Here is a 19334-nt window from a genome sequence, read left to right on the forward strand (position 1 = left end):
CTCTTGGTTTTCACCCCCATTTCATTGTGTTCAGATACTCTGCATGTCCCGCTGCATCATGGGTGCAGCCCTTAGGCCTTTGGGGTATGGCTTTCCTCTTTCCGACCACCTATTGGCTCTCTCTGTAACACCTTCGCTGGGCTCATGCGATGACAAGGTGGTCACCCACACAGAGGGTGTCACAGTCCGTGTGTGGCAGCCATAATTCTTAGAATGTGCTTCACACTGTTGATCCCAGCTCCCTCATATGTAGATTCCAGTCATGCCTCCAGGTCGTGCGTGACCTCCAAAACTTTAGGGAGTAAGTATATTGCATTGCTTCCAGAGGGGGGAAAAATGGCCCTTCTTGTTTAAAATGATTTTTAATCTTCCTGATTCTTCTAGTGGAATAAGCCTTTTCAGTCTTCTCAGCCATTCCGCACGTGACACGCGTTTTTGAATTTTCTTGGTCCTTTCCATCTTTTGACATAATATGTCATTTTCCTTATGTAAATGTGTGTGGCCCAGAAACAAATAGAACACTTTAGAATGTGGTCTGATCCATGCAGTGCTATTGTGTGGCCTGAGTTTGCATTAGCTCTTTGAATTGCACATTGTTGGATAGTACTGAGTTTACACGTACAGCTAGCTAGCACCGCTCAGTGTCCTTTACATTGGCTGCTGGTATGTGGTTCTCCATGCGTTCCACATTTGAATATTTGATTTTTTTTAAAGGATACAAATATAGGGCCAAATTAAATAAGAAATTATCCTGAGAGTTTTAAACCATTTTCCAACTGTTTGGAGTATTTTTGAATCTTGATAATGTGATAAGCATAACTTACGTGTCCTCACGCAAACTGTCAAACTGGAATAAATTGTACAGAACCAAGGACAGAGCCACACAGCACTCAAGACCTTCCTGCAGAATGGCATTGAACCCTAATCCTCACTCTTTCAGTGAAGTTACTCAGCTAACAACATGTCCAATCATCTCGTGAAACAGTCTGTCTGCATCTTACCTGAAATCAAAACGCATTATATTTGCAGCACCCTTTTGCTGGAAATTCTGTTTGAAACACAAAATGAAGTGCATGGAGCCTGGCTTGTTCTTCATGAACCTATGCTGGCTGCCGGTGGTCATTGCTTTCTTTTCTAAATATCACAAATCATATGTTTAACAGTTCTTTCCACAGAATTTTCAGTCATGAATGTCAAGCTTAGTTTCTGTAGTTTTAGAATCCTTTGTCCCTTTTATTTTTTTTTTTTTTATTTGAGAGAGAATGAGCATGAACAGGGGAGAGGAGCAGAAGGAGAGAGAGAGAGAATCCCAAGCAGGCTCCACCCTCAGCACAAAGCCCCACTTAGGGCTCGATCCCACGACACTGAGATCATGACCTGAGCCGAAATCAAGGGTTGGATGCTCAACTGACTGAGCTATCCAGGCACCCCTCCTCTGTCCCTTTGGAATTAACATTTGGTGACCTCCTTTAGTTTTCTGAAATCTCTTTCCATTCTCTCTGATCTCTCAAACATAGACCGTACTTCTATAATAAGCAGGTTCTCCGTGAGCCTTGGGTGTAATTATCCTGAGCTCAGAGGCTTGGAATTATTTAACGTATATAGATGCTCACTTTCTGATTTATCAGTTATCTTGGGCTTTATGTCTTCTTAACCTTAATTGTTCAACACCTTCTTCTATAAGAATACTTCTGATGAGGAAGACAGAAAATCACAGTTGAGTAATTCAGTTTTTTTCAGTTGTCAGTGTCACCATCACTGTGCCTGCCTGATGGAATTGGTGCTAAAATGCAGTTTACAGAATCGTTGTTGTGATTGTGCTTGTTACCACCTTTAAATGTCCTAGAAGCCTCCACTCATTGGGGCTGTCCTGCCTTCATCACCTCCCTTTGGAAACCTGAGTTCATTAGGGAGCTGCCCTGACATTCACATGTGTTTGCTTCACTGGCCAACGTAGATTTTCTAACATCGAGATCATTGGTATTGTATTGTGAAGAGTTCATATTTTAATACTTCTCAGCTCTCTTGAGCTGCACACCTTTGTGATCAAGGGAGCATACCTAAATTTTTTTCTGAACTTTTTGAAGTCTAAAAATACAGATTTCATTGTGCCTGATCTCCCCACCTACCGCCTTCATCTGGGCTTTGCTGTTTGGAACATGGTTATGCTTATATAAGACCCCCAGCCCTTCACAAGGAACCCTTTGTAGTTAAGCCCAAGGAAACCATTTTCCTTCATTTGTCATTGAAGCAAGTTAAAAATGGATCACTGGCATTTTGCAAAGTGAGACTGTTAGGAAAATTCTCTTCTGCCTGTCTTCATGTTAGTGTCATCTTCTGGCTTTGTAACAGGGACATGCGTGCATACTGCGTGCTGGGAGCCTCCATCACATTAACGTGGAGGAAGAAATATGTACAGGAGAGTGTTCCATTTTGTGTCAACAATTTTTTTACATAGAAATCTTGATCAGCTGTTCATTATTTGCAAATTTTGTTTGCTTGCAGGGATCTCTGGTCTTTCTTCCTTCCCTTCTCCCTCCTTTCTTCCTTTGCCTCATATGATAGAGCACCTGCTGGGTTCTAGGTACAGTTCTAGGTGTTAATGCCACGAACATGAGTAAAATGCAAGATCACCCCTAAGAAGAAACCACCTATAACCAATACACTAATGAAATATCACCATTTCAAGTCAAATTCTTTAACTTAAAAAAGTAAGTCCGATGAGGAGGAAGCTTTGGTCCTATAGAAGAGCCCAGGCACATGCCCACACCAGAGGAGGGAAATAACTGACCCATCTCCCAGGACCACACTGGACACTCAGCAGAGGGTGTTTGAGTGAACAAGCCAGGAGTCATCAGAATTGGGGATGCCTTTGGGCATCATTCTTGTTTGAGATCCCTTTCTGAGATCTTGCTGTTCTGACCACGTATCCCTTTTGTCACACCAAGATTCTTGACCCAGGTCACTCTTCTGCTATCTCACTTGCTGCCACCATATACCTAAGACCATAATCAGACACCAAGTAGAATTTGTCAGTTTGTCTATATCATACAGAAGTCTAGTCTTAGAGTGAACATTCTGTTCTCACCCCCCTCCCGTTAGCAATCCTGACACCTTAGGGAGCCACACCTTTTAGATGTGAGTCACAGTAAACCAAACTGTCAGACCCTTAGTTGTCAGACTCCTGTGACCGTACATGCCCAGCTGTCCTCCCAGGCTCTTGCATCAGGTTGACCTGCATCTAGCTGGTCAGGTCAAGTTGCTTTACTTCGCTGAGGCTCTGTGTCCTCATCTGTAGAAGGCAGATAATAATACCTAACTAATGGGTTGTTTTGAGGACCGGATCAATCAGTGAATGCAAAGGTAGCTTTACTCGCTGGCATATGGGCATTGTTACTCTGTTTACAGAAAATGGTAGCTGTTTTATAACAGATCCATTTCTGAGTCAGCCCAAGCCAGCTGAAGTGGAAAGCCCCCAGCTTCCCCTCCTTTGTTCCAACACAGACCTGGCTCTGGTTCTTCCTGCCCTCTGAGGACACTCACACAAACAGCTTTTCTTCTACCTTTTCATTTTAGCAGTTGAATATTTTCATTCTCTTTCACCTGGTTTTAGAAAAAGGAATCTTCCTTGTAGTAAAAGATGGCATAAGTGTGGTTTTTTTTTTTCATTACAGCTACTTGATAAGTATTGATTTTGTTTACATTTCTCCCTTACATTATTATTATTTATTTATTTTTATTTATTTATTTTTGCATCCCGCTAAAGCCCGTCTCACATGCAGTAGCCCCAACCATTCATACCTAAGTGTTCTGTTAGGGATTAGACCTTGTTTATATAGACCCCTGGCATCAGGATTTCTTAAAATAAGACCAGTGCCAAATCAGTATTTTGCCCTGTTCATTGCTTTGTTGTTCATTCATTCTTTTTTCATCTAGCATTTGTTGATGGCCCATCATATGCCAAGCACTAGGGATATGAAAAGATAAAAATGGGCCTTAGCCTCGACTAATGTTAGTAATATGCCAATATGCTGTAACGATAGTGCAACATAACCAAGCATATTATATACATAACCACTTTTCCATTGAAATCAAAACCCGGCGGTAACGAGTCTTCCAAAAAGTTCATGGAAGGTATAGGACAAAATACTGTGTTGTTTGAACACACTACAGCTTTGCTATGTTAACCTGTAACAGATAACATTCTTATAACACTGCTCAACAAAGTCATGCATCAAAGGCACACAGAGAATTTAAATGATCCCCGACTCATCTTCTCCTATTCAGAATAAGGACAAGAAATATGGTAGAAAATGTAAGTGCTATTGCAACAGAAGTTAAAACCGAAATCATTTAGATGTGCTATTAGTAACCTAACACTTACTGGTATAAGCTGTTAATAACATTATTTTTTAACCAAAAATGTCTGTTGCTGTCACATAGACACAGTACACTTCAGCTCACTATATGAACTATATGTAGCAAATGAATTAAATGCCATCCATCTTTTGGCATCCTATTCTCTACGTCTTTACATCAAGTGGTTTTCACTGGATTATTTTTAATTTCTCTTCCAGTTTTAACATTCTGTAATTCTAGGAGTTAATAATGCTTTTATTCAGAAACTGATGCAGGCATAGAATATTAGCAAGAAGAAAAAGGCTTCATATTTTTCACGAAATATATATCCGAATCAAATATCTAAAGGTTGTAGCATTAAATACAGGGAAGCAGTCTCCATGTTTTCATTGTAACTCAGAACCAAAGTAATAACTAAAGACCAAAGTCAAGATTGGCACAACTGTTTGTCGTGTTGCATTTCTTTATTTAATAGGCTCAGGGGCTTCACGGTGCCCTTAATTGGTAGGTTAGTGGGAGTTGGCGGTATCCAGGAGTGTGAAGAGCCGCCGCAGAGAAGTGCAGCACAGCCCCAGGGTCATGGTCATGTGGCGCGCTACATGCAGTTACGTGGTTTTCACTCGTGATAACCGATTCAGTGGTGTCACGTTTCGGCCCTGGGAACAAACAGCACTTTTTCTCCAGAGTAAACAGAGTTTCCTACGTGGCTGTTATCGACCAGCCATAATGCACAGGTTCTGTACTTGGCCATCATTTATCACTTTCTCTTCAGGAATCTTCCCCTATGGATTAAAAAGCATTTTTAGATCATAGTAAAGTCATATTGCTGAAAAATTATGAACATAAAGCCGCCATTCTTTCTTTCATGTTGCCTCAAGTGATGTACTAAAGCTTTTCAAGCAAACTGAACCCTCCCCGCACCCATTTATAAATGAGATATTTGTACTTTGTTCTGCTCTTTATGTAAAGGTTTGCTTTGATGGTACCTTTCTAGTAAGAAAAGTCCATAATTGATACATGGATCTAGGGCTACCTTACCGTCTTTAATATTCTTTCTTTCTGAGAAGAAGAAATAATAGAAGATGGTATTTTGAGATGGTTACCAGGTGCCGGTATTTTAGGTGACTTTAAATACTAGCAGAGTAAGTTTTTTCGACCTGTTTATTTTTCTCTTAATATGGCAGCCTTGATGAGAGTGGAGGGATAAATAGCAAGAACATCGATCGATTCATGTTCATTCACTCCATTCTAAACGCCATCGTAGCACCCAGGCTATAGAAGTAAGAAAATAGGGCCCCACCCTAGAGCCTCCTTCTGTTAGGGGAACAGAAGCGAGACAGGTCCGGTCTAGAATAGGCCAGTGAGCAGTTCCAAGCCAGGGCGACATTAGAGCATCCTGCCCTAGGTGGCGTAGCCCATCTCCTGTCTGTGAGTTCTCTGTGTGTTTGTGTAAACATAGCAGCCTTTGTTTGAAATGCTCTTCCATTGCAGAGCAGAGGTAGTTCCAGACTGATGTAGCTTTTATCAGTTAGTTTCAGCTTGGTGAACAACTTTCTTTCAGAGTGAAAGCCAGTCTAGGGTGCCCGGATGCCTCAGTTGGTTAAGCATCCAACTTCAGCTCGGGTCATGAGCTCATAGTTCGTGGGTTTGAGCCCTGCATTGGGCTCTGTGCTGACAGCTCAGAGCCTGGAATCTGCTTCAGATTCTGTGTTTCACTCTCCTCTCTCACTGCCCCTCCCCTGCTTGCACTCTGTCTCTCTCTCAAAAGTAAATACAAACATTTTTAAAAAATAAAAAAAAAAAAAGAGTGAAAACCAGTCTAGATTGAAGTCTATGGAAAAACGACTTTTTTATAGGAGCAGAAAAATATTAAGGCACAAAGGTGCACTGAATCCAAAGTTCAAAGGAATTGAATCCCCAGGGATGCTGACTCTGGGACGTTCTCAGAGCGTTTTTAGTTCCTCTATTTCATACCAACATAATCTGCTTGGTGTCATGACTTAAAATTTCATGTGATAGAAAAATGGGCTCACAACTTCTATTTCATTGTCAGAGAAAGAAATGTGGCTCTGAAGTCTTCTCTCTCCTTCATCATCCCTTAACGATGGAAACAGATGAAAACTGATGACCTTTCAAATCCTATAATTACAAATTTTTAAATGAGCCATTTAGAATTTCACTTTTAAGGATGCAAATTAGTAATCAGTTGCTTCGCAGTATGATACAGACCCACGGAGTTATATTAAATATGTGTAATGAAAGGTTTATGATCAGGACAAAGTAGAAAATTATACCATAAATCACATTTTTCTCCATAAAAGATAGCAAATTAAATATTCGCGTTTTGCCAGCTAAGATTCACAAAAGATTCTATCTTAAAATATTTATGTAAAACATGAACCCATCTCACCTATTAATTGTAGTTCAAGGTTTAATTTTAGATTACAAGATTTGTTTGCAGAGGGTCACATGTTCTGTTTTTCTTAGTAACCTATGCATTATTTACAATATTTATGCTTAAAAGGTGTCCATATAAAATACAGATTCATTTATTATTCCGACAAAAATAGTTTCTGCTTCCCATCTTGCCAGTCCATGCAGAGCAGGAATCAAACATTGCTGTACTTTTTTTTTTGAATGTTTATTTATTTATCGGGGGGGGGGGGTGGGGGAGGGACAGAGAGAGAGAGAGAGAAAGATAGAGAATCCCAAGCAGGCTCCACACTGTCAGTGCAGAGCCCCACACGGGGCTCAAACTCACGTACCGCGAGATCATGACCTGAGCTGAAATCAAGAGTTGGATGCTCAGCTGACTGCACCACCCAGGCGCCCCCAAAGTTGCTGTACTTTTGCCATCACTGTCTCAGCCTCTTTAAATTTGGTTGACTTTCAGACTGCATTCAATACAAAGAGGCGTCAGGTTGTCTTAGTGTTCCCCTAGGCATGCTTTTCTTACTGGAACATTTTCATTCCCTATATGAAGTCCTATCTCACACCTTTTGAAATCTTTTTAGAAGACTTCTACAAAGCTAATATCTCCACTAGCTTCTTTTGCCAATCTCCATAGTATCTTACCCTCCTTTGTTTTAATTCCAAAATAATCTTATAATTAACTGGGGACAGTTAAACATCACTCCAAATTCTGCTAACAGAGGAGAGTTTGAACATTTCAAATAGTGGATAAACATTAATGTAGACATTTTTGCCACATACACTTTTTAGTGTCCAATTAAGCTTATCCTAATACCTGGATATTTGTCAATGGTAGGGAAAAAATATCTAAATGAAACACTGACTGTTTCACTTTATATCATGTGGTTAAGACTGGCTTTTTTTTTATTATTTTTTTTTTTCAATGTTTATTTATTTTTGGGACAGAGAGAGACAGAGCATGAACGGGGGAGGGACAGAGAGAGAGGGAGACACAGAATCGGAAACAGGCTCCAGGCTCTGAGCCATCAGCCCAGAGCCTGACGCGGGGCTCGAGCTCACGGACCGTGAGATCGTGACCTGGCTGAAGTCGGACGCTTAACCGACTGCGCCACCCAGGCGCCCCTGGCTTTTTTTTTAAAGAAAGGGTACAAAATCCTTTAGGCTACATGTAATATGCAGTATCATGGGATAATATCTAAAACTCATAAGAGAAAACATTTCTTAACGTTCTATGCGTCAAGAAAACACTCTATGAACATTTAAGAACATGTGTTATTGTGAGCATTTATTAGGAGAAAAATATATAATGAAATTTGGGGTGTAAGTTTCTACTTCTCACCTTTTAACAATACACGGTAAACAGTAGTTTGAGGTAATTCATAATATAAGAACAAATTTCGTGAAAAAAATCACACTCCATTTCACCTGCACCTCAGGCTGTAGTTACCAGCCTGCCCTTCAGCACCAGATCAGAATGCGCTTCAGAAATCCATTGTTCAAAGTTGGGCTTCATTTTGTGTATTGCACGGAGTTCTGTTGGGAGAACCATGAAATAGCAGGTCTGTAACCTTTAACCACTTCCTCATGCTGCGGGAGACGTGAGACATTTACATCTGTGGAGCGAGACTGGAAGATTAGGGAAGGTATAGAAGTGTCCGTGTGTCCCGCAACACCTCACGGCCTCTGTGCTTCTTCACAGGGGAAGAGCGGTGCTCGGGGCTCAAGCGAGGGTGTACTCTGGACTGCCCCTTCGGCTTCCTGACTGATGCCCACAGCTGTGAGATCTGTCAGTGCCGCCCACGCCCCAAGAAGTGCAGACCCATCATCTGTGACAAGTATTGTCCATTTGGATACCTGTAAGTATTTAATTCAGAGGATCTAGTCTTAAGTATCTGTAACTTAATGAAACGTCCACACTTATTTTGTTAGCTGTTTCGTGTGTGTGTGTGTGTGTGTGTGTGTGTGTGTGGATGGATCAGTGATGCTGCGAGTCCAGAATATCTGTGCTCGCTTTGTTACGTGAATCGGAGAACAGTAAAAAGAGGGTATAAACACTCAAGTTTTGCTTTTTTATGCAGAGGGACCAGAGCCTTTCTGGCCACTATCCTTTGGGCCTCTTCTCTGAGACTGCCTCATAGCAAGGGCCTTTGGACGCTGCCAGTGGGGAATTGTCATGAGGTCCTAGTATTACACGTGCCACAACTTTTCATAACTGCCCCAGTGACTATTTTGTGATAATGTATTTAATGTGCATTTTAAGTTCAGTGGACAGCCGCTCGTTGGCAATATGGAGCATGCTTATTGGCCACGCCTCGGTATTTTATCTTGGTTCTGGTCTGTAGTTCATACTTTTTCTTTAAGGACCAGTACGTTTTATGAATTTCTTTAGAGATAAGAACCATGATTTGTATTTTCAAGTATTCTTTGTTGAGTCAAACCCCGTGGAAATCTAGATTATCCCAGGAGATAAAGACACTTCACATTTGTTTAGTGTCTGTATTAGTGTCTCTTTCTGCCCTTATAGCTTTGTTGGTTCCCTAAAAACTTACCTGTCATAGTCTTGTTTTATCATTTTTTTCCCTTGGTTCCCTTCCCTGTCTTTCTGCCTTTCCAATTTGGTATATTTGTGTATTGCTAGTAATTATAAGGGACTTAGATCCATCATCTCTTGCCTGACATTTTAGTTACCATTTTTATTCTTTCTCTTAGAAATTCTGGTTTAGCAGGGTTAGGAGAATTTTAAATCTAATTTTAATCAGAGAGTTAAATTAGGAGTGCTCACTATTCTTAGGAAGTCCCCAGATAAATAAACCGTCATTGTTCTTCATCCTAAAATGTGACTGTGATACCAGCACAAGTATAATTATTTCTTAGCTTCACTGCTAATGTAGAATAAAGTGTTATTATCATAATAGTAACTACAGCCAACCTGCTGCAGTATTATGACAGCTCAGAACCAAGGCTGCATTCAAGTCCAGCCTTCACCTTGAAGAGAAATCTCTTAGAGGATTGTGGGGTCCACTTCATGTTCCTATCAGTGAGAGCATTCAGTGTGGACCAGGTGGACCAGCAGAGACAAATGAGTACTGCCTCAGCTAGAACATGTGTTTCAAGGACACCCTCTGAAGGAGGAACTTTGGCCAGACACCATGTGGGACCGTTAGGATGAAGGCGGCCATCAGTGCCCCTTATACATACCTGCTGAGTTGATTGTTACTCTCTGTGTGCAGCCAGGGCTTACAGAAGGATTGGGTGGGTAGATGGACGGATAATAATACATAAAGGAGTGAACAAACAAATCAGATAAAGCCTCAATAGAACTTAAAAAGTGACATGCTGTCTGACATGAGTGTGAATAATTCATTGAATTCATTGGTCTCGTTATGGTGGCATAAATAAGATCCTAGTGTTAGGTTCTCATTTCACTTAGCAGATTGTAATTTAATTGTCACGTGGGCAGTGGTATACCGAGGCTTTCCCATGGAGCTGTCTTCTTTTGGAGTTCCTTGATTCATCCAAGATGAAGACAGGAATTTTTTTTCTCTTTTTTCTGTTTTTAGTTGGACACCACTGTTGCCACTTAGGGCTAATGGGGATGAAACCTGAGGGTAAACAGAGTAACTCCTCCTTGTCTGAGGTGCATTAAGTCAAGTAGGGCAGAGCCTGCAGAGGAGATGTGGAGCCTAGGAGAAGACTCACTTCTGTGGCTGGTTGGACACAAAGTGAGCTCCTCTGTAATAGACAGTGACATTCTCCTTTCAGAGAAAATAAGGAATGGTTGTTAAGAATTTTTCTTTTCAAAAAACCTCCACTTAAACTGCTGTGATGTATTTCATAAACACATATTTATTTATTTCACATCATCTTTCTGATCACAGAATTCAGGCACTCTAGTTTATTAAAGGAAAAAGATCATTGATGCAGTCTTTTTCCTTTACCTTGCATGCTTCTGTCCTACCCCATGTACGGAGCACTGTTGAGTCGGTATTATTTTCTAATGAGTGAAACAATGAGCGGACACTGATGGCAGGCTTTCTCAAAGCTTTGATTCTTTCTCACTCTTGGCTGTAGCATCCACAGGTCTGTGGAGCCTTAACGTTCTCCTTCTGACTTCCCTAAGTTCAGTGAAGCGCTCATTACTATTTTTACTGGTGTCTGAGATCTCTCAGAGATTGGTCCGTGAGAAAGGCCTACTCTGACAAACGAAGGACTCTTGCCCCAGTGCTGGCCTCTAGCAGTGCCCAACAATATATATCCTTCACCATCCTGTTCATGGCATTATGCATCCGTCTTTTTTATATCATGGTACTCCTTTTCCTAATTAAAACAACAGTCATGTCATTGGGGTTCTGACGGTCACATCCCAGAAGCACATTAGTACTTGGGCACTTCTAAACCTTGGCCATGGGTGGGTGGCGGTCATGGCCACAGAGAGCCAATTACACATCACTCCATGAGTTTTTGAGAGCGTAAGTCAAGTCATTCTGCTTCATAGCAGTATCACTTCAGTGACCCTTGATCGGAGCATTTGGGCATCATTTGAGACTTTTGGATTTTCTGACCTCTGACAAAATTTTAATTACCCAGGAAGAATAAGCACGGCTGTGACATCTGTCGCTGTAAGAAATGCCCAGAGCTCCCATGCAGTAAAATCTGCCCCTTGGGTTTCCAGCAGGACAGTCATGGCTGTCTTATCTGCAAGTGCAGAGGTAAGTGCGATCGCATGACCCTCCTTCCCCCCCACCCCCCCCCCCACCCCCAGAGCAGACAGGACTCAGAAACAAAGAACAGGAGGACATGATGTAAATGAAACAGTTTCAGTGATGATGGTCTACTCAGATACAAATGTCACTTGCCCATGGGACCATCCCTTTTCCTCATGTCTCATTGGAATAAGAGCTCAGAATAGAATTTAAAATAAACATCTAATAGCCAAGCATATTGCACCAAATTAGTGACTTCTCAGCTCTTCAGTTTCACTCATCTTAGGAACGTTAGCCTAAAGCACCTTTGTCTTGACCTCCGTAGAGGCTGCCTCTGTCCAGCAGTGGCTTGATAGAATTGATGCAGCAAAGAGCCCTTTTAAGAGCCCATGCAGGTGGGTGTGGCTAAGCAGCCTGCTTGTGTATTTTCTGGTAACACAGTTTGCGATGACAGTTTAAACTCGTGCTGAATAAGCACATGCCAGCCTACACCTCTAGATAGGCATGAAGCCTGGGCATACCTTTTGCCTGAGACTTCCCATTCCTGGGATGTCCCTGAAGCCACGTGAGCATGCACGCTGACCGCCACCTTTGCCCATAGCCCAGCACCCACTCCAGTATGTTTTAGTTGTCTGCGTGATCCACATACTCAGCAGTAAAAGATCCCTAAGTTTGTTGTGTGTTTTTTTTCAAAGTTAGTTACCACCCTAACAGTGTTCTTAAGGGATCAGAGTAAACAGAAATCTAGTCACTGCTTCAGTTGTTCCATTGAACAAAAATCTGTTAGTTTCAAGAGGCCCAGGATTTCCCCATTGGGTGACTTCTAGAGAGGCTATTCGGCATGTATGGAACATAATATACCATTTTCTGTGAAATCAGTGCTCGTTTACTGCATAAAACATGAGCAAGTAGGAATGAAAGGAGTAAAAATAATTGTAATCCTGCCAACAGAGAAACATATTTGCCAGTTTTTTTCCTATTTTTCTTTTTTTTCCAAATTGAGAGCATATTGATTTACATTCTTTTCGTGAGCCTTTCCCGTGTCGTGAGCTGTCCTTTGTACACGTGACTTTTGGTGGCTGGGTAGCATTACCTGGGAGGACACTGCAGGCTGTTTCTCCTGTGCCGTAGCTGCTGCTTGACCAGGCTGCCTTCTGTCTGTCCAGAGGTCCCTGCTTCAGCCGGGCCACCTGTCCTGTCAGGCACATGTCTGTCCATGGATGGCCATCATCATAAAAATGAGGAAAGCTGGCATGATGGGTGCCGGGAATGCTACTGTCACAATGGACGGGAAATGTGTGCTCTGATCACCTGCCCGGTGCCTGCCTGTGGCAACCCCACCATTCATCCGGGACAGTGCTGCCCGTCATGTTCAGGTAAACGCTGGCTGCCATCTTGTGCGCTCCCTCAGCAAAATGACTTCTGCCTTACAGGGCCTCATCGCATCTTTGAGTGTGGGGGTCTTGCCGGGGATGACCCCCCAGAGCACTTTTCAGCTCTCTGTGGCTTTTGTCAACAACAGCCACAAAATCAGCCAGGTGTTAGCAATGATTAGCCAGAGACCAGAGAAAAAGCAAAAGCCCTAAAACTACTGTCCTCCTTTTTTAATGGTTTACTCAATTACATTGGTCTTTGAACTGTATTTTTTTTTTAAAGGTTTGCAGACCTGATGTCCTTTAAAGTCCAGCTCTCCATTTTATGGATAGTGTATTGAGGCTGAGTGCTTTAGTTAATTGGAGGGGATTGATGTTAACTTCATTCCATTAAAGCGTATTATTTATAAAGGACTATTTGAGAGGGAGAGGATTAGCGAAGTCTGTGGCTATTGCCCTTTTCTAAATTAATGGCTATGTGGTATTCTTGCCAAATGGAGATATTTAGAGTGACCACACATCCAAAACATTTAAAATCATAATGCTGGTAATCAAGAGAAGTTGCTAGAAGAACAGACCAGATTATATAACTCATGGGCGTCTGAATTATGGCTGTCAATAACGGTAATTATTACCATAATAGCGCATCTAGTGCCTTTCATCCAAAGAGCTCAATGTAGTTTTATATTTATTATTTCTTTCTCAGTACAGGCCACTTTGAGTTAGGGGAAAATGCACTCAGGCAGTTTTTCATTTGAAAAATAGACGCAGAAATACTAACTCTCTTACCCGAAGTAAAATAGAGTGTCAGAAGGCCACAGAGAAATGAAGTCTCCCGATTCTTGCATCTGATTTCATTTAATGTTGGAATGTGTGTCCTGTCAGATTTCAGAGTCAGGATACCTTCTCGTCCGGTCCATCCCATCCCTCCCTGTGGATGGGACCCACCTATGCCGTGGATGCAGTCAGGAGTCAGGAACCGGAGACCTGTCTTTCTCCAGCAGGACAGGCACAGCCTGAGGTGGGGGGCGGGGGCAGGGGGAGGGGTGGCGGCTTCGCCTGCCATGGCAGGGGAGTCCCTATTAGCTCTGAGCTTCTAGGCCCCTCAGTAACTAAGTTATCAGAGTGACAGGCAGCTCCACACCCCTGTAGAGAACCAGATTGCCTTGTCCTCATATGAGTCTTAGGTGTTCTATATCGAAAGTTTCCTTTTTCATGTGTTTTGCTAGTTAAATATGAAAAACCACCGGTATCCACTCAAACAGAAGCTCAATGTGCAGTGTAATGAGACAACTCTGTTGACCCTTTGGGGAAGAAAAAAATCGTTTGTTCCAATGAAGACCCAGTGCCTTAATTTTATTTATTTATTTTTTTAATGTTTATTTATTTTTGAGAGAGACATACACAGAGTGTGGGTGGGAGAGGGTCAGAGAGAGACACACACACAGAATCTGAAGCGGGCTCCAGGCTCTGAGCTGTCAGCACAGAGCCCGATACGGGGCTCGAACTCACTAACAGTGAGATCAGACTGGAGCCAAAGTCGGACGCTTAACAGACTGAGCCACCCAGGCTCCCCACATCCCCCCCACCCCCGCCGTGCCTTAATTTTAGGCATCAGTGTATGGAATATGGACCACACACCTGCGTCTTTGCCCCACTTGTACTCCGTGAAGAAGTGAGCCAGAGGGCTTCAAATGCGAAGACATTAGTAAGAATAGACAATTGATTTAAGAACTGAAAGTCAGTGGGACTAAAATGAGTTTTCTCTGTTACAGAAATAGCGAAAACTCTTCTATAAACACACAGAGTAATTGACGTATCATTGTGGGTTGCAAATGTCTACATATACATGCATAAAAACATGCGTGTATGTGGGTATGTAGGTATATTTTTTTCCAAACATCTTAAGTGGGCTACCACTTCTGGACTCTCCTGATGAGAGACCCCAGAAGTATTGCATTTGGGGACCCCTATTTTAAATATTTTCTCCCCTCTTCCATTCAAGGATCAGCTGTTTTCCTTTCTGGGGTAGCTCCTAAACTGTCCTGCTAGAAGATTCACCAGACGATACTGTTTCTCAGGGTTTTTTCTCCTTCTCTCCCTCTGCCTCTCCGTTTGTCTCTTGTCCCCATCTCTGCCGCCACTCACATGGTCTCCTTGAGGCACGGAGTATGGCAGAGAAGCTGGCAAGACATCTGCAAACGTGCCTTGCTTTCTTCCCACCACTTCCTTCTGCATCAGCGTTGAGAAGGGCAGTGATTGGCAAGCCTCTCTAAGTCATTCTGGAAAGGAAAAGGCAGTAAGGGAAAGGCAGTCATGCTTTTCCAGCATTAGCTTATTGCCACTCTTTGGAAAAGTTTTTGTCTTCTCTGGAAACCATCTCGTCCCCCCTCACTTGCGTTCTAGTTACTATCCTCTCCACTTGTCTCATCACTGGAGAGTTTGGTCTGGTGGCTTATGAATGTAAGCATTGGCTAGTGTGTCATTTCTCCCTAATCGGTCCACTCGGGCAAAGCTCCAGTCTTTCCTAGTGCCCCTGAGACAAAGCTGTGTTCGTAGTTACCATCTTAGCTGGGAATCCGCCCACAGCACTGTATCTCATCAGAGTTGTGGACTCTCACGTTGACCATCGCTTTGAAAGTAACAGCATGGGAGCTCTTCAGAGATTCCAGCTCTGAGCATCTCCGCACAGACAGGGGAGCTGTCCTGGGGCCCAGTTTCCACTGAGCTCCAAGCATGAGCTAGCCGTGGTGTCTCCAGACTGCTTCTCGGCAGGGCTCACCACTGTCAACACCTTCTTGAAACGCTTGTTGTATTTGGATGACACAAGTTTGGTTAATGTCCTCATACTTCTCGTCTCCCTCAGCACAACTTCAGGGCAACTCCCAGTACTGCTGCAGACCTTTTGAACATTGAGCTCCCTCTCTGTCATTATCATCTCACCAAGACACCAAATCGCCTCTCTTCTGGGGCAAGAAATCATAGTTATCATCAGTTTCTGGGCATTTACCTCTCTTGATGATGACATTGCCAAGCAAATGTTTAGTCTCAGGTGAGGGTTTCCAGACTGTTGATTCTGAAAGAGCATTCCTGCTCCGTTTGCTGCCAGCTAGTCTTGGGGTGTGGCCTGCTCGACAGCAGGATGTATTTCCAAGCATAAACGTACGCAGGATCATAGAGATAATGAAGTGGATGGGGCACAGACCGGGTTGGAAGTTGTGTTTAATCTGGAGGCATATCCATGATCCAAACAAACATAGTTGGGGTGCAGATTCCCTGTCTGCCCTGAATACCTTGAGTCCTCTGCTCCTCATGTGTAACATAGGATCCCAGTACCTACTTCACAAGTTGGTGGGAGGAATAAATGAACCAACACACATAGAACAGCATGGAAATTGGGCCACAGTAAGCTTTCAGTAAATGAGAGATTGTTATTCTAGACACTTCCTATACATTCAGAGATCCCTTAAGAGGCCCTGTTCTCTTCTTGACAGGAAGAGTCCCTCTTGAGGTAATTTAATTCCCTTACTGAATTCTGTCATTACTGTTGACACACTGGGACCGCTTGAACCTCTCTTCTGGAAACCAGCTCTTTCACCATCCCCTTCTATTCCTGTGCATGGAATATTTCTTCACCGTCGTCTTGCTGAGAACAGAGTGAGATACTCTACCTCCATTTCTCTGTCCCTTCGAGCAGATGACACCAGCTTCTCCAAGGGTTGGCAAGACCGCAGTTGAGTAAATTCTTGTGTCTTGATTTCTCTTTGTCATTTCCCAGATGACTTTGTGGTGCAAAAGCCAGAGCTCAGCACCCCCTCCATTTGCCACGCCCCCGGAGGAGAGTACTTTGTGGAAGGAGAAACCTGGAACATCGACTCCTGTACGCAGTGCACCTGCCACAGCGGGCGGGTGCTGTGTGAGACAGAGGTGTGCCCACCGCTGCTCTGCCAGAACCCCTCGCGCACCCAGGACTCCTGCTGCCCACAGTGCACAGGTAACTGCGCCGTGCCTTGGGACGTGCTCGCTGGGGAAGCCTGCGGCTTGGGCTCTGTCACTCTGCAGAGCCAGCAGGCCGGGCTGAGCCCCACGTGGCAGCATGCCAAGCCCGGGAGCCAGTCACCCAGGCCGGAGCAGCTGGCAGCCTGCTTCCTAAATTCATTCCCCTCTATCAGCCACGTATATTTATGTAATTAATATGCCTTGCATTTGAGGTGACTTTGAGGGGGAAAAGAGACTGTTTCTTTCTGCCATTCTTGTCTCTTAACCCTACATCTCAGACTCGGGAGACAGCCCTGCTGCAGCAAATTATTCCAGCTGATTTTGCTAATGTGGAAAGTCATCTTTGTCCCTAACAAATGTGAAGAGCAGTTATTGATAAATAATGTAAATAAAATTCTTTGTACGGAAGGGTGGTGGAGATACTTGTGGAATGTTAAACAGAGAATTGATAAAATATGCATCATGTTCACCCCCTCAAATCTGCAGTGACAAATAAATTACGATCCAAAAGTATTAACTTGACTAGCACTGCACGTGCACAGAGAGTAGTGTTTTTACTGCTCAGGTAACCTGCCTTTGCTTGTAAATTCATGGTCATGATTCAGAGATACAAACGTGATGAAATTTTGTCAAGATTTTAAACGTAAGTTACTGGTTTTATGACTAAAGTAGCACTCGTAGTTAACACCGGAGTATATTCCTTTTTCCCAGAAGGTAATTTGTATATATAACATCGCCAAGTGGACAGCACAGCTACTTTTATTTTGTTGTTGCTTAGCTTTTGGTCTCTTCCATTTAAATCAATAACCATTTGCCTTCTAAATGTATATTCTTAAGAGTAGTTTTACTCAGTAAAACATAAACCCACGTGTTTCATTACTTTTTTTTTTCATTTTTTTTTAATGTCTATTCATTTTAGAAAGAGAGCACGCATGCACAAGCGGGGGAGGGGCAGAGAGAGAGGGAGACACAGAATCTGAAGCAGGCTCCAGGCTCCGAGCTGCCAGCACAGAGGCTGATGTGGGACTCGAACTCACAAACCATGAGATCATGACTTGAGCCAAAGTCGGACGCTTACCCGACTGAGCCACTCAGGCGCCCCTTATTACTTTTTTGTTTTTTAATCACTATTTTATTCACGTTCAAACCCTTATAATGTTTTTCGGTTCAGTTCCTAAGGGGAATGGACACCCCTGTGCACTGGCTTTGCGTTTATTAACTTACACCTGGGTGGCTTGTCTTTTCTTAACATACAGCCTGAGAGAGAGTTCAGTCATAGCTTTCCTCTTAAACATTAGGATTTATTGCTTTATATATCGGTATTCCAAACATTCCTCTTATATTTGAATAAGAGCATTTCTGGAATGCTATTATTTTAAAATAAGTCACCTGACCCATAATTGATCTTCCTGAACTTTCCATTCATTGTTATGTTGCAGCAATTTTAAAGAGTCTTAAAATGCAAAACATTTTCTTCACAGTGAATTTGAACAGTAGTGTTGATAAAGGGTGTATTTCACATCTGGAAAAAGACCATCTCTAATCTTAGGATGTTTGCCTCCTAACGTAGTCCAGAAAGGAGACATATGTACAATTAGAAGAGTTGTGTCCCTCCTGATGATTGTTTCCCCTAGGGTGCCCTGTTATGCCCTCTGTCCTTCCACTTTCCCCCTCCTCTAGCCTGGGTTTAGAGCAAGGTCTGGAAACAGAAATAGGTTCACCAAGATCGAGCATCCTTGCAGGTGGCGATTCTTCGCCAAAGTAAGAAAGAGAATGGAATAACACTTCTTTCTTTTTAAAGGTTTATTAAATTCTCTTTCATCCTTTACTGTTTAGAGTTTGAAAGAAGCATAGCACAGAAGAGAGAGGGAGGTAGAATAGAAATAAAAGGAATGGATGAGCGCCAACCAAGGAATTGGTAAAAACAAAGTTTAGGAGTCAGTGTTTGGAATCAGAAGTATAAAGACGGGGTCTCTGGAGCGGGAGGAAAATAGGAAGAGAGGCCCAAAGAAGGAAGATACCATGGGCAAGATTCCCAGATGACCTGGTCAGCTAGGGTTTGGTTAGGGGTCTCCTGCCCGGGGGAAGGAGCCCCCAGAATCTGCATCTCCGCCCTGGCTCCTGTTCCAGCACTGACAGCAGCTACCAGTGTCCCCCAGGGTCTTCTCTAGGCCTCAACAAGAGGCCTCCAGACTCTAGAGTATTCATTTCACTTGGTACTTCTTAGCTCCATCACTGCTGTCCCTGTTCTCTTCTAAATTTTTAGACATGAGGGTGGATACTGCTTGCAAGAGCTAAGCTGTCATAACCCAGAGGACCCTCAGGGCAAAATTATCCCTGGAAATGGATGACCCTGAAAAGGTCACTGAGAAGGGAATCCCAAACCCCCCATTTTTAACCCATATGGAATTCATCTATGGAACCATCCCTAAAGTTGGACCGAGAGCACATTTGGAGCAGTGGAACC

At 43.0% G+C, this 19334-nt stretch overlaps 1 protein-coding gene across 3 annotated transcripts in view; it reads left to right on the forward strand.

Annotated features, from left to right (window-relative positions):
- The window catches only part of CRIM1 (cysteine rich transmembrane BMP regulator 1), a 189419-nt gene that overhangs the window by 138861 nt on the left and 31224 nt on the right, over positions 1-19334 (forward strand). For 2 of the 3 annotated variants that reach the window (XM_060652408.3, XM_060652438.3), the window contains exons 9-12: positions 8492-8648; positions 11380-11501; positions 12662-12871; positions 16647-16862. In XM_060652408.3, coding sequence (XP_060508391.2) covers positions 8492-8648; positions 11380-11501; positions 12662-12871; positions 16647-16862 — 705 coding nt within the window. The remainder of the gene's footprint in view (positions 1-8491; positions 8649-11379; positions 11502-12661; positions 12872-16646; positions 16863-19334) is intronic. The other variant, XM_060652428.3, reaches the window with a different exon arrangement.

The sequence above is a fragment of the Panthera onca genome, chromosome A3 (assembly GCF_046562875.1).
Source record: "Panthera onca isolate mPanOnc1 chromosome A3, mPanOnc1 haplotype 2, whole genome shotgun sequence".
NCBI classification, from domain to species: Eukaryota; Metazoa; Chordata; class Mammalia; order Carnivora; family Felidae; genus Panthera; species Panthera onca.